Source organism: Pongo abelii, chromosome 10 (assembly GCF_028885655.2).
Source record: "Pongo abelii isolate AG06213 chromosome 10, NHGRI_mPonAbe1-v2.0_pri, whole genome shotgun sequence".
Lineage (NCBI taxonomy): Eukaryota > Metazoa > Chordata > Mammalia > Primates > Hominidae > Pongo > Pongo abelii.
In genome coordinates, this window is record NC_071995.2 from 117,077,878 (window position 1) to 117,105,103 (window position 27,226).

At 38.2% G+C, this 27,226-nt stretch overlaps 1 protein-coding gene across 2 annotated transcripts in view; it reads right to left on the reverse strand.

Annotated features, from left to right (window-relative positions):
- Positions 1-27,226, reverse strand: part of TAOK3 (TAO kinase 3) — a 223,201-nt gene that overhangs the window by 84,630 nt on the left and 111,345 nt on the right. For both annotated transcript variants that reach the window (XM_009248295.4, NM_001133509.2), the window contains 6 exon segments: positions 19,870-20,083; positions 10,275-10,346; positions 8,801-8,902; positions 4,583-4,628; positions 3,429-3,525; positions 933-1,046 (listed from right to left, as the gene is read on the reverse strand). In XM_009248295.4, the coding sequence (XP_009246570.1) occupies positions 933-1,046; positions 3,429-3,525; positions 4,583-4,628; positions 8,801-8,902; positions 10,275-10,346; positions 19,870-19,989 (551 nt within the window). In that variant the 5' untranslated portion in view covers positions 19,990-20,083.

Genomic DNA, 27,226 nt, shown 5'->3' on the forward strand with positions numbered 1-27,226 from the left:
CCTGGGTTCAAGCGATTCTCGTGCCTCAGCCTCCCGAGTAGCTGGGATTACAGGCATAGGCCACCACGCCTGGCCATATTCTTTTAAAATAATTAAACAACATGAAAAATACTTTATGGAGCCATATAAAGCAATATAATCAGCTGTTCCAAAGATACTAAAACCTACAAAAACCTCAGGTTGTAGTAATGGATGTTACTTTACTTGTTTGTCCATAATGCATCTTCATTAGGAGGGCAGGGGCCCTATCTGTTTGATACGCTTTGAACAGAACTGTACTCTATTATGATGTGTAAGCAGTTGCTTGGTAAATGTTATTTGGTGATAGAAAAAAATTTCAAAGACTAGCTGATTTTTTTTTTTAGTAGACAAGTAATTTTGCAGAGATCTAAGTCATTCTGTAAGGCATAATGAAATTCCAATGTGTCTAGGAAAGGAAGGAAAATAATCTGGAAAAGAATAGGGTGAAAAACTCTGAGCCAGACTGACAAGCTAGGTAACCTATCAGAGAACTCAACAAAGACAAGAACTTGGATTTCTTTCACTGAAAGGTACCATCTCTGCTTGCTGGCTAGTCAGGGAAGGTGAAAGAAGCTGCCCTGTCCTTACCTGGAGGCTTTGCCTCAAGAGAAAAGTTCAAAAGAAACTGCAAATGAAATCGAAAACCTGAAGTTGGTCAGCGAATTGATAATCCTGCTCAGTTTACACACAGTGACACCAACCTTAACTACACAATTTAAAGTCACTGTAAATTTTATACTAAGCCAGAGTGTTTCTTTTTATGCCAGTGGGCTTTCTATCCTTCTCAAATGAAACCTCATTTTGAGGCACATTGGTAAGACACTGTCACAAAACCAAGCCAAACCAGTACCATGAGTTGAGTTCATGTATGCAGATTTTAAAACTATGTCATATAGCCTAATTCTACATACCAGTAAGGTGTGCCCACGAAGGAGTTGGCAGGAGAAGCCACTGAGGCAGATCCAAAATCAGCTAGTTTTACCTGACCTGGCTCTGTTAGAAGAATATTTCCTGCTTTAATATCCCTACAGGAAAAAATAAAAGGGTTAGAAAATTACTTTTCAATTTTGATTATGGAATAGGTCAGAGCATGCAATTAATAAGACAAAAAGTTTATTTAAAAAAAAAAAATCTTGCTCAGATAGCCAGAAGGAGATTTAGTAATTACTGCATGTTGTAAGGGGGCCCAGATTCCTGGGTGTACTTGCAGGTAGGTCATAGTAATTACTTAAAGGTAGAGCTTTCTTCAGAGGGAGGGAATACAATGAGGAAAAAGGCAGACATGGCGAACAAGAAAACCTATTCAGCTGCTACACTTACAAAGGCATATTCTTAAAGGCTAAATCCAGTTATCAATAGTATTCCCTGTGCTGAGAAAATTGGTGCCAATTTTAACTGCTTTTTCTGCTTTTCCAAATTATGTGACATTTTTGGAGCCTAAACAAACCTGCAATGATTCCGTATTGACCACCTACCAATAAACCTCAACTACACACATACCTTTTCTTTCTTGCCTGTGACCCTTTCTCTCTGTCTTTAATTGTAACTGCAACTCTAAGGCATTTGAGGTACATGTTATATAGAAGGTGATATTTTAAAAATAACTCTGTACAGTAAAAAGAAGACCCTGAAAGATCAAAACAAACAAGGATTAGGGGTTAGGAAATTACATTTCTATTGTATTACTACAAAGAATTGCACGTGGTTACTACTAAAGCTAATAGAGGTATTATATAGCAAAAAGTTTTAAAAATATAATTAAAAAAATTCATTTTTCAGTATGGTAATTTAGAATGAGAAGGGGTGGATGTACTCCTTATTCTTTTTAAAAAAGGCATGAGGTGTAATGAGCACTAGAAACCATGAATTGGAAGTTGATGGTCAGTGAAAAGATAAAACAGAGAAGATGATGAAAATTTATGTCAAGCTGAAAATGATAAGGTTCAAATGCTTCAAAATAACTTTTATAAAAACTTCCCTTGAAAATTCAGTTTCCTTCCTCATGGTGACATTAGGCATTGGCAGACAGAACTAAAAAAAAATGCATTATTTATTTTTCTTCACAACAGAAAAATATATTTTCTCTACTTATCTTTAATTAGGAGATTGAATTGCCTTTAAAATCAAAACAATAAAAATCTGAGACATAGTATTTACTTTTAAATTTAAAAAACATTCTTTATAAGTATTTTGACTCTTCAACAAATTATTTTACATACTAAAGAAGATAAAGTATAATACAGACTAAAACATTAAGTTAATGTGCAGATTAAGGTAATAATGGCACAAAAAACTGAACTGTAGCTTTAAATGAGAGCAGGCAAAATAATCACAAGCAAGTTGGCAGTAGTATTAACACCTCAGTATCAAAGACATATATTTACAAAAAGTTGTCAGATCCATAGACATTATGATAATTTTATTTAATCAGTATTTATTAACATGATTAGGTTCACTCTTTGTCCTTAATTTCCAGCAGGATTTCGGTCTGCCTATCTTTGGAAGTTCTGCTTTTTTGGTACCAGTAAGTGGTCATGGCTACACTGGGGTGATTAAAACAGAAGCAAAAGAGGAACCATAACCCAACAGTTTCACTTCTTCCTAGTAAATGCCAGTTGTTTTCTTTCATTTGTGAGCCATCTCAGATTCTTTATACCTAATATTTCACTCCTCCTCCCCTCATTCATTAATATAACTGTACTAAAAGTTCATTATTGAAAGAAGGAAAGATTGGTAGCATCTTTCTCTAGAAGTTAATAGAGGGAGGGAGGTTGCAGGGAGGAGAGCGTGGTTGTGGTAGAGAAAATACAAGGCAGAGAAAAGCCCTACAATAGGAGTCAAGAAACTTGAGTTTCAATCCTTAATATATTACTTAAATTCTGTGAAACTCTGGGCAAGTTAAGTCTTTCTGAGCCCTGGTCTCTTCATCTGCCAAAATACAGTAAAGATCATATCTTCCTAAGTATCCATATGAACTACAGAAATGCGAAATATTTTAAAGTTACAAAACAGCATATATTTATATAAGACTAGCCTGTTATTTGTAATAGGAAAGGGACAATAACTGCTAAGAGATAAATATATGCAAGGAAGGTTAATTTTCTTTTCTCTTCTTCGTGACACAGTATCTAAAGATTGGTGGGCCCTTTTTCAAATTTCCGTGCAACACTTAGCCTGGAGAACAGTTACCTACTGAACAAAGATGATATAATTGTGGATACATAGGAGAGAATAAGAGATAGAAGCTAAATTCTGGCAACTTTATCCTTTATATCCAGAAGCAGCAATCTGTTTGCTTCCCATGACTGCTTAGGCAACCTAAAAATTGGAGCATGCACTAATTTTTAAGGTTCCTGGAATAGACAGTCCTGTAACTGAAAAGAAACATAACTGGTCTCTAATCTTACCTATGAATCAATGCATGAGAATGTAGGTAGGCTAGTCCATGCAAGGCTCCATGAGTAATGGCAGCGATCTCCACTTCCTGAAGTGGTTTTTTATGAACTGAGGAAGGAAAAAAAAAAGTCAGCAGATGATCAGTTTCATTCATTTTATTATTTTATACAGCTATACCAGACTGAGTTACATAGTTTCTCACATGACAATTTGGGAACACATTCACCTAGATCTTCTCTAGAAGAGAATAAGTGATCAGACAACAGGAAACCCAAGTGCATAAACACAAATGACCCTTCAAAACAAAAATAAAACAAAGAAAGCCTGATATTCCTTAAATGATGCATTGTTAATTTACTTATCAGTTGCAAGCCAAGCCACACTGATTCCAACTAACCAGGCCCAAATTAACCAGTCCCTTCCAACATTTTAATGTCTAGAGTGTTCTAGGTTACATTATTCTCCCCTGCCACAAAGCCATCTTTAATTACCCCTTCAAACTACAGGTTTTCATTATTTGTGAAAGCAGCTAATAAGGAATTTCTATTCAGAGATCAACAGTGATTTAATTTTTTTTTTTTTTTTTTTTTGAGACAGGGGTCTCACTCTGTTACCCAGGGTGGAGTGCCGTGTTTCAGTCAAAGCTCACTGCAGCCTTGACATCCTGGGCTCAAGTGATCCTCCTGTCTCAGACTCCTAAGTAGCTGGTATTACAGGTGTTAGCCTCTGTGCCTGGCTCAAGATATTTTTTTTAAAGTAAATTTTTAACACAGCCTCTGGTTATAGCAGCATCTGCAGAGAGGAACTGGGTCAGTCAAGGTTTCTGAAAGGGTTTAATATCAATATAATGTGAGACTATCTACCTCTCTTTCACATATACCCATGAATATGATGTTTTTGGCTACACATACCATATCACATTAGCCAGAGATTTTGGTAGTACCTGCCCTGGATGGGCCATGAACTAAAACAGCAGGAAGACTGCTAACATCACTCAGACACTTTCAGTGGCATTGAAGAGAGGAAGTGTGCATGGCTTATCCACACAACCCTAAAGCTCAAGCCATCATTCAGTTAGACTGCCCAAACTACACTTTAGTATGGCGGTAGATAACATTCTGATCAAAGTAAAACAGAAAGGAGAGTTTAATTCCTTCTTTCTTACCTTCTAATAAATCAGAGGCTGAGCCTAAGCAATATTCCATCACCAACTATAAGAGATTAAAATAATGTTCAGAATAATCAAAGTTAATTAATAAACTGCTGAAACCAACTAAACAACCAATCAAGGAACTAAGAATACTAGGTGAATAAATATTCTGATCTACCCGAACTTGGACTGAATTTTTGTCATCTGGCACTAATTGATTTTTGTAATTTTCATCATCTCAGTTTTTATTATTTCTTGCTTGAAATTGGCCTAAAGATTATTGGGGGACTAGATATAGAAATATTTACTATAAATGGTGAAGCCAAGATTGCCAATTTATTTATTAACTCCTTCACTACCTTATTTCAAAAAGGATTCAGGTGACTATGTTGTACTATAAATTTGTAACTCAGAAAGCGGCAAACAAATACATGAGCCAGTAAAATCTATATTGGGGTTATATCAGTTAAATAAAATAAACCAGTAAGTAGTAAATTCCTTTTTTTCACACTTTAAAAACTTTTAAACAAAAAACAGATATTGTTTTGAACTGAATCTGAAGATGTAGCCTGCTATGTATCATTACGTTATCTTGAATCCCTGAGATATATGTTATTTACATTTAGATCTTAAAATATTTCCAGAATAATATTATTATAATACTATTGATAGGCTGGGTGCAGCGGCTCACGCCTATAATCCCAGTACTTTGGGAGGCTGAGGCAGGCGGATCACCTGAGGCCAGGAGTTCAAGACCAGCCTAGTCAACATGGTGAAACCCCATCTCTACTAAAAATACAAAAAATTAGCTTGGCATGGTGGCTTCCACCTGTAGTCCCAGCTACTTGGGAGGCTAAGGCTGGAGAATCGCTGGAACTTGAGAGGTGGACGCTATCGATAGTTATTGGGTTTGCAATCTGCAGAGGCTTTCTAAAAGCAAAAGTGAGAAACCTCTTTCTTTCCTCTTTTTTTTTTTTTTTTTTGAGATGGAGTTCACTCTTGTTGCCCAGGCTGGAGTGCGATGGCATGATCTCGGCTCACTGCAACCTCTACCTCCTGGGTTCAAGCGCTTCTCCTGCCTCAGCCTCCCGAGTAGCTGGGATTACATGCATGCGCCACCACGCCCGGCTAATTTTGTATTTTTAGTAGAGACGGGGTTTCTCCATGTTGGTCAGGCTGGTCTCAAACTCCTGACCTCAGGTGACCCGCCCGCCTCAGCCTCCCAAAGTGTTGGGATTACAGGTGTGAGCCACAGCACCCGGCCTCTTTCTGTACTCTTATCCTAGATTTTTTTTTTTTTTTTTTGTATTTTTAGTAGAGACGGGGTTTCACCATGTTGGCCAGGCTGGTCTTGATCTCCTGACCTCGTGATCCACCCACCTAGGCCTCCCAAAGTGCTGGGATTACAGGCGTAAGCCACCGTGCCTGGCCCTTCTTATCCTAGATTTTTAGGTGTCCAAGACTACTGATTTGTAGCCAAGGTCAAAACTATCAGGGCTCAGCAACCAATCTCCACACACACATGCAAGCATTCACACTCCTACAAATTATTACTTTGTTATTTAAAAGAATAGTAGATGCTCATTATGAAATATAAATTTCCTATAATAAACTAGACATAACCAATATCAACATATTAGTTCCTTTCATTAAAAAAATTAATGTGAAAATATATTTATATTATGTACCTTGCATTACTGAGATAATTTAGAATATGCGACATCTAGAAGTTTAAAATTTAGAAATCATTATACTTTTATAGTTATATATTATAAATATCAATATATCAATATCAATATATAATATGAACATATTATAAATATAAGTATACTGTGTCTATATTATATAGAATGCAATTAAATTAGATATACTTATAATACTATTTATATATTACATATGATTATGTCTTATATGTTATAGTTTTACAGTTATATATTTATGTAGTATGTACCTTGCATTTCTGGAATAATTAGAACAATGAGAGGTTTAGAAGTTTAAAATTTAGAAACCATACTATAGTTTTCTGCTTGACATTAAAAACAGATTCAGAAACATTAATCTTATTTCTTATTATAAAATGGAAGATTCCACATAAGTAAATGTTACAACGAACACTAGCCTTTATGTGCCCTACTTTTTCTTTAATCAATTTTGATGGAAGCATTTCTAAATTTTATTACATAATTTTCTAATTTTTAAAAGTAACAGAATATGCATACATAAGCTCCTTAAACCGAGCATATGAAATGTAAATATAGAACTTTAAAACTGAATAGAATGAATATGTTTCTAGTTGCATTAAATGTTTTAAATTACATGTTTAAAAACTCAGCATTTTTGTCACAATTTTTTTTCCCCTATTATTCTATAACACAAAGGCACCTGAGACGGTTGTTTGCTCCTGACACTAAACAGCTCTGGCTGCTCTGCCTTTAAACTATTAGGTCTGCTTTCTAGCTCTCCTGACTTTTTCCGTATAGTCAAATTATTCTTGTGCCTGTTTGTATGCATGTATCTAACAGCTCAGTTCCTTAGAGCTCTTTCTGATTGGTCTATCAAATCAATTGTAGACAGAAACCAGGTAGCCAAGCTTATTAGCAGTCTATATAATCTAAGAATAAACGGGTGGCCAGATGCAGTGGCTCACGCCTGTAATTCCAGCACTTTGGGAGGCCGAGGTGGGCGGATTACCTGAGGTCGGGAGTTTGAGACCAGCCTGACCAATATGGAGAAACCCCCTCTCTACTAAAAATACAAAATTAGCCGGGTGTGGTACTCGGCTGGCTGAGACAGGAGAATCACTTGAACCCGGGAGGTGGAGGTTGCGGTCAGCCAAGATCACACCATTGCACTCCAGCCTGGGCAATAAGAGCAAAACTCTGTCTCAAAAAAAAAAAAAAGAAAAAAGAAAAAACGAGCTTCAAGTAACAGTGTGGAGGATTTTCTGAAGACTTGAAATACATGAGATTTTAGCACTTGGATTTTGTAACATTTATTCTGCCTGCTTGAAATCCCTTTCTTGACTCCTTCAAGACAGCTGAGATTGCCAGATAACTGATTTCTAGATAATGAGATACGTCTTTGATTAATTTCTTATTTTCAGAATGGAAGCAATAGCTCTACATAAGAGTTGCTTGAACAGAAATGTGTATGTTTAGTATACTGTTTGATAGTCTATTTAGGAACAAAATTCCATTCCCTAATTAGAGATCACATACAGGAAAGGAGTTGGTACATGGTAAACAATAAATGCTAGTTAAATTGGAGTTTAAGTAGGAATGTGCAATTTGAAAAAGTAGAAAGCATAACATTTTCACGTCCTAAATGTGCCTAATGCGCCAACCTAAAACCAGAAATACAATCATATAAAAATATACTAAGGGCTGAGCACAACGGCTCATGCCTGTAATCCCAGCACTTTGGGAGGCTAAGGCAAGTGGATCACCTGAGGTCAGGAGTTTGAGACCAGCCTGGCCAACATGGTGAACCCTGTCTCTACCAAAAATACAAAAAATTAGCTGGGTGTGGTGGCGTGTGCCTGTAGTCCCAGCTACTCGGGAGGCTGAGGTTCAAGAATCACTTGAACCCAGGAGGCAGAGGTTGTAGTCAGCTGAGATCACACCACTGTACTCCAGCCTGGGCAACAAGAGTGAATCTGTCTCAAAAAAAAAATATATATATATATATAAGTGTGTGTGTGTATGTGTGTGTGTGTGTATGTCTATGTGTGTGTGTGTGCATGTGTATATATATTTATATATATATATATCACAATAAGATGACAGAGTGGAACAAAAGTCTCTTATTTTAATCATATGGTGGCCCCTGTTTGGTAAAAATCACATAGCAATTAAAACATCAAGGACAATTCCAAATATGGGGGGAACTGGAGTGGAGGATGAGAAATGACAAAGATAAAAATTCTAGGATGAGAATATAAGGCTGTGCCTTTTACTTTTACAAACAAATAATTATAAAATGATGTCAACTTTTCACCATCTCTTTTTGAGTGTTTATAGAATGAGATTTCTAATAGGCTAGATATCATTTAATCTTACAGAATATATACCATATGACACACCAAAGTATTAACAAATGTTAAATACTGATAACAAAAGTTAAATGGAACAGAAATGAAATTAATAATTTTACAGATCAAATAGATAATAGAAAAAAAAGAAAAAGAAAAAAATGTAATAGTAAAAGAAAGATAATAGAGGTCCTTTGACTTACCCAAGCAGTGTGCTCTTTCAAGTAACAGCCTTTGTACTCAATAGTATTAGGATGCTTCAATTGTCGTAAAAATTTAACTTCCTTAAGAATATCTTGCCATTTCTATTGAAGTCAGAAAGGAAACATTTTAATTTAATTTTTGATAGGAAAATAGTATTTCCTATCAAGTATATGTATATATTATTTATATTATTGTAAATGGACATAAAGTAAATGTTTAATAAATGAAGAAGCTATTTAAACATGCTATTTCTTTCTCTCTCTCTCTCTCTCTCTCTTTTTTTTTTTTAATTGGGACAGAGTCTTGCTCTACTGCCCAGGCTGGAGTGCAGTGGCGCGATCTCGGCTCACTGCAACCTCTGCTGCCTGGTTCAAGGTTCAAGTGATTCTCGCGCCTCCCAAGTCGCTGGGACTACAGGCGTGCACCACCAGACCAAACTAATTTTTTTGTATTTTTAGTACAGACAAGGTTTCTCCATGTTGGCCAGGCTGGTCTCGAACTCCTGACCTCAGGTGATCCACCCACCTCAGCCTCCCAAAGTGCTGGGATCACAGGCGTGAGACACTGTGCCCTGCCTAAACATGCTATTTCTTTAGTTTGAATCATGTAAACACAAATCTATCACCAAATACATTACAAAAAAGCCATTACACATACCCATGTTCTGGTCTGCAAAATAGTTTTTTCCTTTTCAGGCACCCAGGATAGAGTACAGCGTTGCAATCACGGCTCACTGAAGCCTCCACATCCCAGGCTCAAGCAATCCTCCCACTTCAGCCTCCCGAGTGGCTGGACTACAGGCACACACCACAACACCCAGCTAGTTTTTTTGATGTTTTGTAGAGGTGGGTCTCACCATATTGCCCAGGCTTGTCTTGAGCTCCTGGACTCAAGCGATCCTCCAGCCTTGGCTTCCCAAAGTGCTGGGATTACAGGCCTAAACCACCTCATCCAGCCTGCAAAATAGTTAATTGAGCTAGAACATTAGCCTTTATAAAAATAATTATGAATGTTCACACATTTGTATGAAAAACTCCAGGGACTTTTATTATATGCTCCACAAGAAGGAAAAAAAAATGTTCTAAAAAAAAGTTTAAAGAATTTTGTTAATTTCTTTTCTTTTTTTTTTTTTTTTTGAGACAGTCTCGCTCTGTCACCCAGGCTGGAGTGCAGTGGTGCGATCTCGGCTCACTACAAGCTCTGCCTCCCGGGTTCACGCCTGCCTCAGCCTCCTGAGTAGCTGGGACTACAGGCGCCCACCACCATGCCCAGCTAATTTTTGTATTTTTAGTAGAGATGGGGTTTCACCGTGTTAGCCAGGATGGTCTCGATCTCCTGACCTCGTGATCCGCCCGCCTCGGCCTTGCAAAGTGCTGGGATTACAGGCGTGAGCCACCGCGCCTGGCCAGAATTTTGTTAATTTCATACTAACTTGTTTATTTCAGTTTAGGTATACGACTGTCTCTATCTCACCTCATGGGTCTGCTTCCCACTATAGGACATCTTCTTAATTGCCACCACCTCATTGGTGTGAGCATTTGTAGCCTGTGTTAAGAGGGTAGAAGAAAAAGAAAAAGAATTAGTGATGTTTCAGCCAATTTAACTTAAATATTTGACTAGAGACTATTTATTTATATATTTATTTATTGACAGTCTCATTCTGTCGCTCAGGCTGGAGTGCAGCTCACTGCAACCTCTACCTCTTGGGTTCAAGTGATTCTCCTGTTTCAGCCTCCCAAGCAGCAGGGATTACAGGCACGCACCACCATGCCACGCTAATGTTTTTTGTATTTTTAGTAGAAACAGGGTTTCACCATGTTGACCAGGCTGGTCTTGAACTCCTGACCTCAAATGATCTGCCCGCCTCAGCCTCCCAAAGTGCTGGGATTACAGGTGTTTTATTTTATTTTTGGAGAAGGAGTCTAGCTGTGTTGCTCATGCTGGAGTGCACTGGCACGATCTCGGCTCACTGTAGCCTCCGCCTCCTGGGTTCAAGCTATTCTCCTGCTTCAGCCTCTCAAGTAGCTGGGATTACAGGCACCCATCACCACATCTGGCTAATTTTTGTATTTTTAGTAGCGATGGGGTTTCACCATTTTGGCCAGGCTGGTCTCAAACTCCCGACCTCACGTGATCTGCCCGCCTCAGCCTCTCAAAGTGCTGGGATTACAGACGTTAGCTACCGTGCCTGGCCTGATATTATATTTAAAATAGTATCTCCATACTGCAGTATCACAGTTCAAAGATGCTTCAATTTTTGATAGGCTAAATAGACATTTCCACTCCCATTTTAATGTATAGTTTCTCTGTATCCTTTTCTGGATACATGTAAAGATTATAATATAAAAAATGATTAGGGTTTAATATCTCAAACCAAACAAAAAATGTCATATTCTCAAATGATCCATACTGGCTTCACCTTGTAGACTGACCATCAATGGAGAACCAGTTAAATAAATAAATATGATATTACCATATAATAAAATAACCACTTAAGGAATGAGGTAATCTATGTGCAATGCAATATGAAAAGATGTTAAAAATGTTTTATTAAAAAACAAGCTATAAAGTAGAATCCAATTTTTGCAAAATAGTAATAATGTGAGTATATGTGTAGAAAAAATTATAAAAGAATTTATACCAGAATATGTATCAATGATAATCCCTGGAGCAGTGCTATCTGACAGAACTTTCTATGATGATGGGACAGTTCTATTTCTAGGTTGTACAAAAGAGTAACATGTGAAATGTGGCTAGTGTGACTGAGAAAATAAATTTTAAATTTTATTTAATTTTAATTAACTTAAATTTGAATGGTTAATGTGCCTACTTGCTATTGTATTGAATAGTACAGCAGAAAGTAAGATTAATCCTAAGGGGGACTTTCATTTTCAGGATTACTTATATTTTATAATAAGACTGTATTACATATATACATGCCTACATTTATGTATGTATATATGTGTATTTTTTATCTATAGAGGTTGCCTTGTCTCATAATTATGTCTACTTGTCTTCTCCATACTCCAAATATAACAGTTCATTGAAAGTACATATGAAAACCATTAATAATTCAAGTAATAGTCTTTTCCTCTCAACTTACTCAAGATATACATATATATATACACACACACACACACATACATACATACACACACATACATACGTACATACTTTTTTTTTTTTTTTAAGACAGGATCTTGCTCTGTCATCCAGGCTGGAGTGCAGTGGTACAATCTCAGCTCACTGCAACCTCTGCCTCCCAGGCTCAAGTGATCTTCCCACCACAGCCTCTTGAGTAGCTGGGATTACAGGCGCCCACCACCACGCCTGGCTAATTTTTATATATGTAGTAGAGACAGGGTTTCATCATATTGGCCAGGCTGGTCTTGAACTCCTGGCCTCAAGTAATCCGCCCGCATTAGCCTCCCAAAGTACTGGAATTATAGGCGTGAGCTACTGCTCCCAGCCTCAACTTATTTAAAGTATTTAAAACTATTAGTTTTCTTAAAATTTTCATAAAAATAAATATAAGACATTAAAAGATTACCTCTGCATCAGTGCCATACCCCTAATGTAAATAAGCTATTTTGCTTCTGTGATATTATCATCATTGTGGACCAATAAAGCTATCGCAGTGGTTCTGAAGTAAAAGATTGGAATTCATTCACTGATAAAGTCAGGTTAACAATTTTAGAGAAAAATTCATAATCATTTTCTTAAATACAACTAATTTAAAATGAACCTCTTCAGATACAACAGTGGTTTATGATTTTTAAAAACGGTTAATTCAAACAATAAACAATAATGTAGTATGTAAAAATAATTTGACCACAGATTCTTATGGAATGTCAAAATGAAAAAAAAAAAAAAACCCACAATAACGTACCACAGGAGTTTTTTTTTTAAAGCATTAAGGTAAAAGTACCTATTATATATTAATGAGTTATCCACTAGTCATAATTTTCCAATCTGCAGAACTCCACAAAAGCATATTTTAGATATTTTATTGATTTAGAAAGTACAGACTGACTTTTGTTAAAAACAAAAATCTCTCACACTGTTCTGGCTTTTAAACTCTAATACTAAACTGTGCTTATATGGCAATCATAAATAAAAACTGATGTAAATTCGGTATTACAATAAAGGTTAGAGGGACTATATCTGAAAAGTAGATATTTGAGGCATCAATATATATAGTGCAGTTTAAGGAGCCTGAGAAAGATTTAGGAAATATTCAGGCAATGAGAAATTTTAACTTGTTGTGAGGTTTTAAAAAATAATTAACCATTACTAAAAAAAAAGAAAAGCCCACAGAAATAAAATCAGATAGTATTATTATTTAATTGTTTATTAAGGTTATTTATAATTAATGCTATATTTGGACCTAAAAACATGAAAAAATAACCACCCCAAAATAAAAATATATTTCTTACATTTATAGGATAATCACTGATTAGAACTTAATGCTTCCACTCACTCACGCATCCTAATGTATAGGCAGAGACTTGAAATTTGTAAAACATTTCCATGTTGATTATTCTATAGATGTGAACTTTTTAGTGCAAATGTTGATTATGCTATAGATGTGAATTTTTATACTGGCTAAAAGTCAAAACATGCTAGATTGAAACTTAAAAAAAAAATCAATGTTTTAGTACAGAAAAAGGAAAGTATCAATGGGGTCTCAGCTTTCTAGTGCATACAGTACCATGAATGACTACAGCCTCTATCATTTCAAGTTTTATTCTTGAAACTTACATTCATGCTTAATACTTCCAATAGTCTCAATGGTCTCAGTAACTATTACCAAGATCATTGATTCAAGAAATACTTATTAAGAACTTACTATTATGTGTTTATATTTTTAAACATTTTACAGCTATACCTTTTGCTATTTTATAGACAAATATTAAAAATTATGTTAATTTAGGAGGCAGGCCAGGCACAGTGGCTCACTCCTGTAATCCCAGCACTTTGGGAGGCCAATGTGGGTAGATCACCTGAGGTCAGGAGTTTGAGACCAGTCTGGCCAACATGGTGAAAGCCTGTCTCTACTAAAAATATAAAAATTAGCAGGGCGTGGTGGCACACGTCTGTAATCCCAGCTACTTGGGAGGCTGAGGCAGGAGAACTGCTTGTACCCAGGAGGCGGAGGTTGCAGTGAGCCAAGATTGCACCACTGCACTACAGCCTAGGTGACAGAGTGAGACTTTATCTTAAAAAAAAAAAAAAAAATAGGAGGCTGAGGCAGGAGGATCACTTGAGCCCAGGAGTTTGGAACCAGCCTGGGCAACATAGAAAACCCTGTATCTACAAAAAATTAAAACCAAAATTAGCTGGGTATGGTGGCACATGCTTGTAGTCGTAGCTACCTACTCAGGAGTCAGAGGCAGTAGGATTGCTTGAGTCCAAGGGTTCAAGGTTACAGTGAGCTATGATCACACAACTGTACTCCAGCCTGGGTGACAGAGAGACCCTGTCTCTAAATAAATGAATAAATAAAAATTTAAAAAGTGAAAAAGCTTTTCTTTTTGCCCTATTTTTTGAACCCCAACTAAAAGGTAATTATATCCAAAAAGATAGAATTAAACTATTTGTTTTAGGTGGGTTATGGATAATATACTGAGTTCAACAAAGGTGATCTAGAAACCTACAAACTTTAGAGTTGTGTTTAGGTGAACACAAAAATGAACATGCTCGGTCCTTTTTTTGTTTGTTTTCCTTTAGTACAGTTTCTTACTACCTCATTTGTTAATGCTGCTAGTTTATTTTTTATTTTAAAAATTTTTTTTTTAGAGACGGATTCCCACTATGTTGCCCAGGCTGGTCTTGAACTCCCGGGCTAAAGTGATTCTCCCACCTCGGCCTCCCAAAGTGCTGGGATTACATGTGTGAGCCACCACGCCCAGCCAATGACGCAAATTTCAAAATTACTTATGTAAATCCAAACACACAGAAATATTTCATCAAGTTAATAATTTCTATTGAACATAACATATACTCTCAGCTGACTGATTTTACAAGAGCTGTTCCAGCTTACAATTCACACTAAGTTTATTCCCTGGCAGCATTCAGTGTAAAAGCTGTGACCTACAGAGGCTAACAGAATTATAGTGTTTAGGTATAAAAATACTAGCTGCCAGACTCTGGTCTTTATGGCTTGCCAGCATGACTATGACTTATGAAAAGTTCTAATTAGCAGTACCAAGTTCTCAGAGTTCTTCATCATTCATTCATTCAACAAATACTTATTAGCTGCCCACAATTTATCAGGAATTGGGCTAAGTGCTAGGGATAAGACAGTGAGTTAATATGCCCAGTACCTATCTCTCCTCTAGGAGGATAGACAATAACAAAAATAAAACGATGAAAGACAAAATATAAAACTGCAATTCTGATATGTGCCACAAAGAAGGGTATTTATTACTTTGAGAACCAACAATGGTGGATGTGACTTAGGGAGGTCAGGAAAGCCTTCCCTGAAGAAATGAGGTTTAGGCTGAGAGCTAAATGATGAACAGGAGTTAAGACAGTGAAAATAGAAGGGAGAAATATTCAAGAGAGAACAGTTTACGCAAGATTCCAGGAAGGATGATCAGAAGAAAGGAATCAGAGCTATAGCACTGACAATGAGAGAGAAGATAGCTCAAGTAGAGATAGGGACCATGAAGGACCTTGTGGGCTGGCTATAGTAGGGATTTTGATCTTGGCCTAAGAATGAGGGAGAGCCCCTAAAGGCTTTATAGGGAAAAGGGATGGGATGAGATTTACATTTATTTTTTCAAGCTCATTGAGGTATGCACAACAGACTGAAGAGAGACCAAAGCAGGCAATCATAGTTGTCCAAATAAGAGATAGCAGAGTCTTCCTGGTAATAATGGTACAAGTAACAAAAGGAAAAATCTATTAGCACGGAGTAAGACGCAACATATATAAATACTACTTTGGCCAACAGGAAAATCCATTTTTAAGGTACTGCCGATGTGACCACTACAGATAAAAGGTTAAAGCTTTTCATAAGTTCTATAGTACAGTGTCAGTTAATTCCCTTTTAATCTGTTTTTTAGTGCTTTATGGGTGTACATAGGCCTGTACTTTTCACATTTATATACAGGCCCTATAGAGTGAATGATTACGTTTATCAATGCCACTCTGGTACCTGTATCATTTCTCTAGTCTATCATCAGCAACAAATAATATATATTTAGTGCCTACTGTAAATGAGATCGTGCCAGCCTTTAGAGTTGTAAACAAATATTAGAAATAGTCCTCATCTTCAAAAACGCGCACACTCTAGCTAAATAGACAGGGCTTAGCCCAAAAAGCAAATAAACCACTAGGTCTTCTGCAGCCTAGTACAATGTAGGTCACATTTTGCCACTATTATAAATGGCTTTTAGTAAGTTTCAAAGCATGCTTGGTTTATTGTAGTCATTCTGAAACATTAGCACTTTAAGAAGGGTTTGGCTGCTTTTTTTTTTTTTTTGTGACAGAGTCTCACTCTGTCCCCCAGGCTGGAGTGCAGTGGCACAATCTCAGTTCACTGCAAGCTCCGCCTCCCGGGTTCCCGCCATTCTCCTGCCTCAGCCTCCCCAGTAGCTGGGACTACAGGCACACGCCACCATGCCTGGCTAATTTTTTGTATTTTTAGTAGAGACGAGGTTTCACCATGTTAGCCAGGATGGTCTCGATCTCCTGACCTCGTGATCCGCCCGCCTCGGCCTCCCAAAGTGCTGGGATTACAGGCATGAGCCGCTGCGCCCGGCCTTGGCTGCTTTTTAAATGAGAAGAGTCATATAGAGACTGATTCTTGCCAGGAGAGATTCTGAGAAGATGAATTAGATTTAAAGTAATAGAAAAGAAAGCAAAGATGACAGAAGAATACATCTGTAAGCAAAACAAACAGGTCACAAATGAATATATACAGATGTTTCCATTTTTAAAAAGTTCAAAACTAAGCAAAACCAATTTACATTTTTAGGAGTACAGATTAAGTGGGTTATAACTATAAAGAAAAGTAAGAAAATAATCACCATAAAAATCAGAATGGTGGATACTCTTAAGGGGAAGGAGAGGCTTCTGACTGAGGAAGACATAAAGAGGGGCTTTTGGGATGCTGGCAGTATTCTATTTCTTGATCTGGGTGGTGTTTTTACACAGAGATTTACCTTCTAATTCTTTCTGAAGTTCTATATTAAAAAATATATGTATATTGTATATACTTCTTTATGTATACTTATAATAAAAACGCTTTGTTAACAAGAGGATCTGAGACTAAAGAAGACAGAACTTTGGGCCTTAAATGCTATTCTGACTACACACTAACAAGGGAGTGTTAACTAAGAAATTAGCACCCTTTTTTCTTTTCTTTTCTTTTCTTTTTTTTTTGAGATGGAGTCTCACTCTGTCCCCCAGGCTGGAGTGCAGTGGCACAATCTTGGCTCACTGCAAGCTCTGCCTCCCGGGTTCACGCCATTCTCCTGCCTCAGCCTCCCGAGTAGCTGGGACTACAGGCGCCCGCCACCATGCCCGGCTAAGTTTTTCTATTTTTCAGTAGAGACGGGGTTTCACCATGTTAGCCAGGATAGTCTCGAACTCTTGACCTCGTGATCCGCCCACCTCAGCCTCCTAAAGTGCTGGGATTACAGGCGTGAGCCACCGCACCCAGCCGAAATTAGCACCCTTTTCAGCCAGAAAAATCTTTTATCATATTTAATGACAAAATATACTTCAGTAGGAGCCAAGTTATTGATGGTAGTGAGGGAGGCAGAAGTAATGGTAAGGCTGAGCATAGACCCAATGGTTGAGAAACAGTTTAGAGAAAATCCAGGCTGAAGTTTTGGCTAGAAGCAAAAGGACAAAGTAAAGATGCAATTCATAAAATCTCATTTGGAAGGACAACTAAAGATAAGCCCTATCCAGATGGCAGAACATAAAGAACCACTTAAAAAGGAAGAGTCAGTAATATTTGATTACAAAGAAATTATTTGATTACAAGTTTGGAGAAGTAGGTAATAATTAGTACTTAATTTATTATTTGCTTTAATGGACTATTATGCTTAAGGAAGTATTTGTTAAATTAAATAACTATATTTTGGCCTGGCACAGTGGCTCACGCCTGTAATCCCAGCACTTTGGGGAGGCCGAGATGGGTAGAACACCTGAGGTCAGGAGTTTAAGACCAGCCTGGCCAACATAGTAAAACCTCATCTCTACAAAAATACAAAAATTAGCCTGGCATGATGGCGGGTGTCTGTAATCCCAGCTACTCAGGAGGCTGAGGCAGGAGAATTGCTTGAACCCGGGAGGTGGAGGTTGTAGTGAGCCGAGATTGTGCCACTGCACTCCAGCCTGGGCGACAGAGCAAGACTCTGTCTTTAAAAAAAACAAAAACAAAAACAAAACAGGGCCCGGCGCAGTGGCTCACGCCTGTAATCCCACCACTTTGGGAGGCCGAGGTGGGCAGATCATGAGGTCAGTTCAAGACCAGCCTGGCCAACATGGTGAAACCCGGTCTCTACTAAAAATATAAAAATTAGCTGGGCGTGGTGGCACTTGCCTGTAATCCCAGCTACGTGGAAGGCTGAGGCAGGAGAATTGCTTGAACTGGGATCCAGGAGGCGGAGGATGCAGTGAGCCAAGATTGTGCCACTGTACTCCAGCCTGGGCTACAGAGCGAGGCTCTGTCTCAAAAAACAAATAAAAGAACAAACAAACTGTATTTTATGTAATGAATTTCAGGTGAATAAGCTGTGTTAAAATTTTGGCTATTTGTTTTTCTCATCAGGAGATAGTCACATTCTTGGAACTAAAACTGATTCCAGGGGTACATTCTTGTACCCCTTAACCGAAAATACTGACTTGACATGATTGCCACTAAAAATCAGTCAGTCCCTTTCTCTGAATAGTTGTCTGTTCATCTGTTTATCTGTCTATCCACCATCCATCCATCCATCCATCCATCCAGTATTTATCAAATTCCTACTACTGTCAGACATATACTAGTTCTTGAGAATATAACGATGAACAAGATAGACGTAACCCCGTCCTCATGACACTTGTTATTTAGGGAAAAAGACATATAAAGCAAAAAATCGTATACGTAATTGTTTTATTACAACGGCGATAAATGCAACAAAATATAAGAACAAGATGTTATGAAATCATAAAGTATTGATTTAGGGGTGGAGTCTTGAACAGTAAAGGGTATCTTGCAAAAGTAATACTTAATGTAAAACCTGTAGGATGAACAGACAGGGATGGGGATGTAATGTGCAGAGTTTTCTAGGTGGGAGAATAGCACATATAAGGCTCTGAGGCAGGAAAGAGCTTAGCATACAGTGGAAATGCACAAAGCTCAAGTTCAAGCTCTTAACTTTTTTTTTTTTTTTTTGAGACGGAGTCTCACTCTGTTGCCCAGGCTGGAGTGCAGTGGCACGATCTTGGCTCACTGCAAGCTCCACCTCCCAGGTTCATGCCATTCTCCTGCCTCAGCCTCCCGAGCAGCTGGGACTACAGGTGCCTGCCACCACGCCCGGCTAATTTTTTTTTTTTGTATTTTTAGTAGAGACGGGGTTTCACCGTGTTAGCCAGGATGGTCTCGATCTCCTGACCTCGTGATCTGCCCGCCTCGGCCTCCCAAAGTGCTGGGATTACAGGCGTGAGCCACCGTGCCCGGCCGAAGCTCTTAACTTTCTTATACTACTTTAATAAGTGAGTCAGTTGATACAAATACCACTGAATTGAATAAAGCCTAGGATTCTGGAATGGGCTTTTCAGCAATGACTATTTGCCTCTACGGTAGATATCATTTAATTTATAGAAAAATCACTGAAACCAGGCTTATTTTATGAGCAATAGCTATGTGTAGAGAACATGTAGAGTTCAAACTGTATTTTATTTTAGTGTTTTGTAGAGACAGGGTCTTGTCATATTGCCTAGGCTGGTCCTTCCTCCCACCTCGGCCTCGCAAAGTGCTGGGATTCCAGGCGTGAGTCACTGTGCCAGGCCTAGAGTCCAGCCTTTCTTAATCTGATCTATCTAAAAGACTCTTTTATGTACTTACAAAATACACTGCTCCAAAACTTCCATGTCCAATTTCATGCAAACCAATAAACAGTTCCTCAGGATCATCTTTGTAGAATAGATCGGCAATCTCTGGGTCCTTCAGCACCCCTTTACGCATGATGGCCAGTAGAGCAGGCTCTGCTTTCTGATATCACAGTTAGCTTTATTTCTCATTGACAATTTTTTTGGGGGGGGGGGTAAATCTTCAGTACCTGTAGAAAAATAAGGTTTGCCATTAAATTATTTCTAACACATTTTACTTGGTGGTAATACAAATACATACAAATATTAAAAAGCCTCTTGGTCTCACAACTCAATAACAAAAGGATAAAAAAACCCAAATAAAGAATGGACATATGGCCAGGCGCGGTGGCTCATGCCTGTAATCCCAGCACTTTGGGAGGCTGAGATGAGTGGATCACCTGAGGTCGGGAGTTCAAGACCAGCCTGACCAACATGGAGAAACCCTGTCTCTACTAAAAATACGAAAAATTAGCCGGGCATGGTGGCACATGCCTGTAATCTCAGCTACTAGGGAGGCTGAGGCAGGAGAATCGCTTGAACCTGGGAGGCTGAGGTTGCGGTGAGCTGAGATTGCGCCATTGCACTCTAGCCTGGGCAACGAGAGGGAAACTCTGTCTCAAAAAAAAGAAAAGAAAAAAAAAAAGAACAGACATAGGATTTGAATACACATTTCTCCAAAAAGATATACAAATGACCATTAACATATGAGAAGATCCTCAAACATCATTAGTTATTAGAGAAATGAAAATTAAAACCACAGTGAGATAGCATTGCATACTCACTAGGATAGTGATAGTCAAAAAGTAAGATAAGTGTTTGTGAAAATGCTGAGAAACTAGAACCCTCCAACACTGCTGGTGGCTGTGCCATTTTAGAAAACAGCCCTGCAGTTCATAACAAACTTAAATACTGAGTTACCATTTGACCCAGAGTTTCCACTTCTAAGTACATACATACACCCAAGAGAAATGAAAACATGTGTTTACACAAAAACTTGTGCACAAATGTTCATAGCACCATTATTCATAATAACTGGAAGATGGAAAAACCCAAATATCCTTTAACTGGTGAAAGAATAAACAAAATGTGGTATATCCATATAATGAAATATTATTCAGCAGTAAAAAGAATGAAGTATTGGCTGCAACACGAATGAACCTTGTAAAAATTATGCCAAATAAAAGACACCAGTCGCAAAAGACCACATACTGTATGATTCCATATATACACATACACATATACGTGTAATTTCCAGAACAGGCAAATCTATAAAGACAGAAAGTAGATTATTGGTTACTTAGAGATGGGGGGTTTGGAGGGTGATAGCTAAAAGATACAGGCTTTCTTTTCAGGGTGATGAAAATGTCCTAAAATTGACTGTGGTGATGACTGCATAGCTGTGACTATACCAAAAATCATTCAATTATACATTTTAAGTGAGTAAAGGGTATAGAATGTAAATTATATTGTAGAGATATTATAAAAATTCATTTTGGTGTAATTAATGTTGAAATAATAACGGTTGGTATGTATTAATCAATACTATGTGCCAGGCAGCACTAAAACCTTATATATATATTATCTCCTTTAATCCCTACAATAGCTTCATAATATAATGACTTTACTATCTTAATTTTATAGAACCAACTAAGACTTTGATGGGCCAAACTACTTCCACATGGTCAGAAAGCCAGTATTTGTCAGGACCGCAATTAAAACTCAGATCTAACAGCAAAGCCCATGCTCTTGATTGACATGTGGTATATTCATATAGAAATATAGGCAATTAAACAATTCTTTACTGACTACTAGAAGAAATTACTGTCACTTGGAGGCTAGGTTAAATGCCCATGTAAAGAGGCAAGTTATTCTGCTGCTACATAAAACATTCTGAAATCAAAGTTTCTATTAATAAAAGGACATCATTTTGACATGCTCATATATTGATCTGCCATTATAGTTACATACATTTATTTGATGTAGATTCTTTTTTATTTTTTGAAAAATATAGAAATGTTATCAATCATCTATATTTTTCATTTTAAATAACCGCTGCCCTCATACCCAGATAATCATTTATTTATGCCAACGTTTACACTTATCACAGGATAGTTGGTGTTTCTTCCTTGACCAACTAGATAACCAAGATAGAAATTTGGTTATTGGCCAATAAAACTATTTTTCAAAACATGGGCCAATGGGTCTCATGCTAGGAGAAGAAAAAAAGAAAGTAATTAATTAAGTAAAACTGATAGTGCTAAGAGGTATTTTTTTCTTGAGACATAGCAGCCATAGGTGACAACATACATTACTTCATAGTCTACTTAGTTCACTAGTATACATAGGTCATCAACCTAAGGATCCATCCACTTACCCAACTCATTCTTTCATTCAACAAATATTGTTGAATGCTCACTATTTGCCATACCCTGTACTGAGTTTTGGAGGTAGAATGGGATGTGGTCCCTATCCTTAAAGGGCTTAGGAGTCAAATGGACTTATAGACATTTAAATTATAAAGACACAAATGATAAAATGGTTTTAACTGATTGGATTATGAGGGGAAAATAAATATTTTTTAATACATGGATATTATAGGATGACTCAGTCTGTTTTTGACTTAGATGTGAAAAAGCATGCCTTTTTAGGGAAAATAAAATTAGTTCATTCAATATGAATTGTATGGGAGAGTTGGAAGGAGAAAACATGAAGCTGGTGTTGAGCCAAGGAAAATTGCAAAAGACCCTTTAAACCATATTAAGAAGTTTAGACTTTAACTTGAGGGAAAGGGGAACCACTGAAGGTTTATATGGGAAAAAGGATCCCTCCACCAACAATGCACCTATAATCCTACAATGCACCTATAATCCTAGGCAGTCATCCTGCCAATCCATGGATGCCAATAATCAACTATAAAGTTACTATATCAATACTACTGGGAAAGTAACTTAAATCCAGCTATTTGTCAGTCAGGTAAATGAAAGCACAAAATAAGAGCTCAAAAAGTGGCCGGGCGCAGTGGCTCACGCCTATAATCCCAGCACTTTGGGAGGCCAAGGCAGGCAGATCACGAGGTCAAGAGATCAAGACCATCCTGGCCAACATGGTAAAACCCCATCTCTACTAAAAAAATTCAAAAATTAGCTGGGTGTGGTGGTGCTCCTGTAGTCCCAGCTACTAGGGAGGCTGAGGCAGGAGAATTGCTTGAACTCAGGAGGCGGAGGTTGCAGTGAGCCGAGATCGTGCCACTGCACTCAAGCCTGGTGACGACAGAGCGAGACTCCATCTCAAAAAAAAAGAAAAGCTCAAAAAGCGTTTTGATTTTATTGCTTATGTCTGAGAACAACAAAAAAAAGAATCAATGGATTAAATCAAAGATATACCTTTTTGGAGACTATATGTAAAAGGCAAATTATGAGACTGTCTTTAAGAAAATCAAAAAGACCTATGAACTAAACTTATGATGATTAAAATATTTTCAATCACCAAAACACATTATAAATTTTAGAATATTTTGGCTTCCATGTGAATAAAGCTAAGTGCTATGGATTTGGGGAGAAAACATGGATTATAGACTAAAATCATTTTATGAAGAAATAAGTATTTAAATGTAAAAATGAGACCATAAAAAATTCTAGAATAAATTACAAGTGAATATTTAATTACTTAGCAAGATACCAGAGGCAAAGCCATAAAATGAAAATCAATAAGTTTTACTATATATAATTAATAACTTCTTTATCTTAAACATGTAATGAAGGGACTTCTGCTTCTAGCCAATATGGAGTAAAAGGGGCTGGATCTATTATCTGCCACCAGGAATAATGAAAACACTGGACAAGGCCAGGCACAGTGGCTCATGTCTGTAATCCTAGCACTTTGGAAGGCCGAGGTGGGTAAGTGGTTTGAGCCCAGGAGTTTGAGACCAGCCTGGGCAACAGGCTGTATCTCTACAAAAGATACAAAAACTTAGCTGGGTATGGTGGTGTATGCCTGTAGTCCCAGCTACTCAGGATGCTGAGGTGGAAGGACCACTGGAGCCCGGAGGTCGAGGTTGCAGTGAGTCAAAATCATGCCACTGCACTCTAGCCCAGGCAACAAAGTAAGACCCTATCTCAAAAATCAAACAAACAAAAAAACACTGGATAGAACATATAAATGATGGTATTTGAAGACAATGGATATCAGGCAAAGAAAGACAATGATCCCTGACAGAAGACAAGCAAATGATGTAAGCCATTAAATGTCTGAGCTTAATGCCCTGGGAAAATTTCTAGGCCATGGTGCAGAGAGGGGAAATCCAGTTAGAGCCTGGTGAACTCCCTGAGTTGAGCAGACAAAGATGACAGTCCAGGTTGACCAAGGTGGGTAGAGTTGGCAGGGCAGAGTGCCAAATAGAAGAGAGCAGCACAGAAACAGGATATGGAGATTTGCAAAGGGTTCCCCTCAAGTCTTCAGCTGAGCACTGATTCGTGCATGCATATGAGAAAACTACCTTAGACCAGGGTAAAAAACGATCTGAAAGGAATAGAGACTACAGTACCTATAGCTCAAAAAGGGCTGTGAATAGTACTCATTCCCCCTAGCCAGGATAAGAAATCTCATAATTCACAGGGCATTCTGGAGGTTACTCAGAAGAGTCTTGCCTTCATAGTAGGGACCTTAGACTAAATGCTGGTCTGTGATACCTAACAATTTTTATTTTATCTATTTTTTATTTGTGAGACTCTTGCTCTGTTGCCCAGGCTGGAATGCAAGGGTACAATCATGGCTCATTGCAGCCTCAACCTCCAGGACTCAAGTGATCCTCCCGGCTCTGCCTCCCAAAGTGCTGGGATTACAGGCATGACCAACTGTGCCTGGCTCTAACAAATTTTAAAAGCAAGACCTAAAAGGATGAAATTATTTCCAAGTAACTTAACTGTGTTCCAGAACAAAGTCCAAGAATACTTAAAGGAATATAAAAATATCCAGTATCTAAAAAGGTAAAATTCACAATATCTAACACTCCATAAAAAATTACCAGGCATGCAGAAAAGCAGGCAAATATAATTCATAATGAGGAGAAAAATAATTGAAACCAAACCATAATTGATATAGATGATATATGTTAAAATTAGTGGTCAAGGACATTAAAACATTTAATATAGTTGTATTCCATATATTGAAAAGAGTGGAGAAAATTTCGAACATGTAAAGCAGAGACAGACAAAATACAAACAGATTCAAAGTAAACCTTTATTTTATGCATATATGTATGTCATTTTGAGATGGAGTCTCGTTCTGTTGCCCAGGCTAAAGTGCAGTGGTGCAATCTCAGCTCACTGCAACCTCTGCCTCCCAGGTTCAAGCACTTCACCTGCCTCAGCCTCCCAAGCAGCTGGAATTACAGGCATGTGCCACCACATCCAGCTAATTTTTGTGTTTTTAGTAGAGACAGGGTTTCACCATGTTGGCCAGGCTGGTCTCAAACTCTTGACCACAAGTGATCCACCCGCCTCAGCCTCCCAAACTCCTGGGATTACAAGTGTGAGCCACCACACCTGGCCCTCAGATCAGACCTTTAGAGGTGAAAGCTACAATGTCTGAGATTTAAAAATCCTCTGTACGGGATGCACAGCAGAGGAGACTTTGCCGAAAAAGGGGCTACCGAACTTGAAGACACAACAACAGAAACTATCCAAAATAAAACAGAAAAAAGACTAACAAAACAAAAACCAAACCCGCGACCCAGAGCATCAGTGAGCTGTGGAACATCTTCACGTAGCCTACTGTACGTCTAAGTGGAGTCCCTGAAGGGGAGGACAGATATTAGGAAAGAAAAAATTATTTGAGGAAGCAATAGTGGAGAAAATTATGAATTTGATGAAAAGTATAAACCCACAGATCCAAGAAGGTCCATGAACCTCAAGCACAAGAAATACGAAGAAAATTATACCAAGGCACATCATAATAAATTGCTCAAAACTTGTGATAAAGAGAAAATCATAAAAGTATCCAGAGGAAAAAAGCATGTTAAATACAGAATCAGGAAGGAGGCAAGGATGTTTACTCGCAACACTTACATTCAACATTGTGCTGGGGCTGGGTGTGATGTCTCATGTCTGTAATCCTAACGCTTTGGGAGGCCAAGGTGAGAGGATGACTTGAGACCAGGAGTTTGAGACCAGCCTGGCAAATATAGCAAGATCCTCTCTCTTTACAACACCAAACCAAACCAAACAAAAACATTGTGCCAGATGCTGTACAGGTGCAGTAAATAAGAAAAAAAGAAACAAAAAAGCATCAAGACTGAAAAGGAAGAAGTAAGACCTTCTATTGTCAAACAACATAATCATTGTCAAAAAATTCAATGGGATCTACAAAAGCTACTAGAACTTATTAGTTTATTAAAGAGTACAGAAGATCAATGCATAAAATGATTACATTTCTTTTTTTTTTTTGAGACACAGTCTTACTCTGCCCTCTGTCACCTGGGCTGGAGTGCAGTGGCACGATCTTGGCTCACTGGAACCTCTGCCTCCCAGGTTCTAGCAATTCTTGTGCCTCAGTCACCCAAGTAGCTAAGATTACAGGCATGCACCACTATGTCTGGCTAATTTTTGTATTTTCAGTAAAGACGGGGTTTTGTCACATTGGCCAGGCTGGTCTCAAATTCCTGGCTTCAAGTGATCCACACACCTCAGCCTCCCAAAGTGCCGGGATGACAGGTGTGAGCCACTGTGCCTGGCCTGAAATGATTATGTCTCTATGTATGAATAAATGAAAATCAAGGCCGGGCACGGTGGCTCATGTCTGTAATCCTAGCGCTTTGGGTGGCTGAGGCAGGTGGATCACAAGGTCAGGAGTTCAAGACCAGCCTGGCCAAGATGATGAAATCCCGTCTCTATTAAAAGTACAAATAATTAGCCGGGCGTGGTGGCGGGTACCTGTAGTCCCAGCTACTCAGGAGGCTGAGGCACACAACTGCTTGAACCTGGGAGGTGGAGGTTGCAGTGAGCTGAGATCGCGCTACTGCACTCCAGCCGGGGCGACAGGGCAAGACTCCGTCTCAAAGAGAAAGAAAAAGAAAATCAAATTTAAAAATATCATAGTAGCATAAAAAATGTGAAATATGGCCGGGCGCGGTAGCTCACGCCTATAATCCCAGTACTTTGGGAGGCTGAGGTGGGTGGATCACTTGAGGTGAGGAGTTCGAGACCAGCCTGGCCAACACGGTGAAACCCCGTCTCTACTAAAAATACAAAAATTAGCCAGGTGTGGTGTCACACAGCTGTAATCCCAGCTACTTGGGAGGCTGAGGCAGGAGAATCGCTTGAAACCGGGAAGCA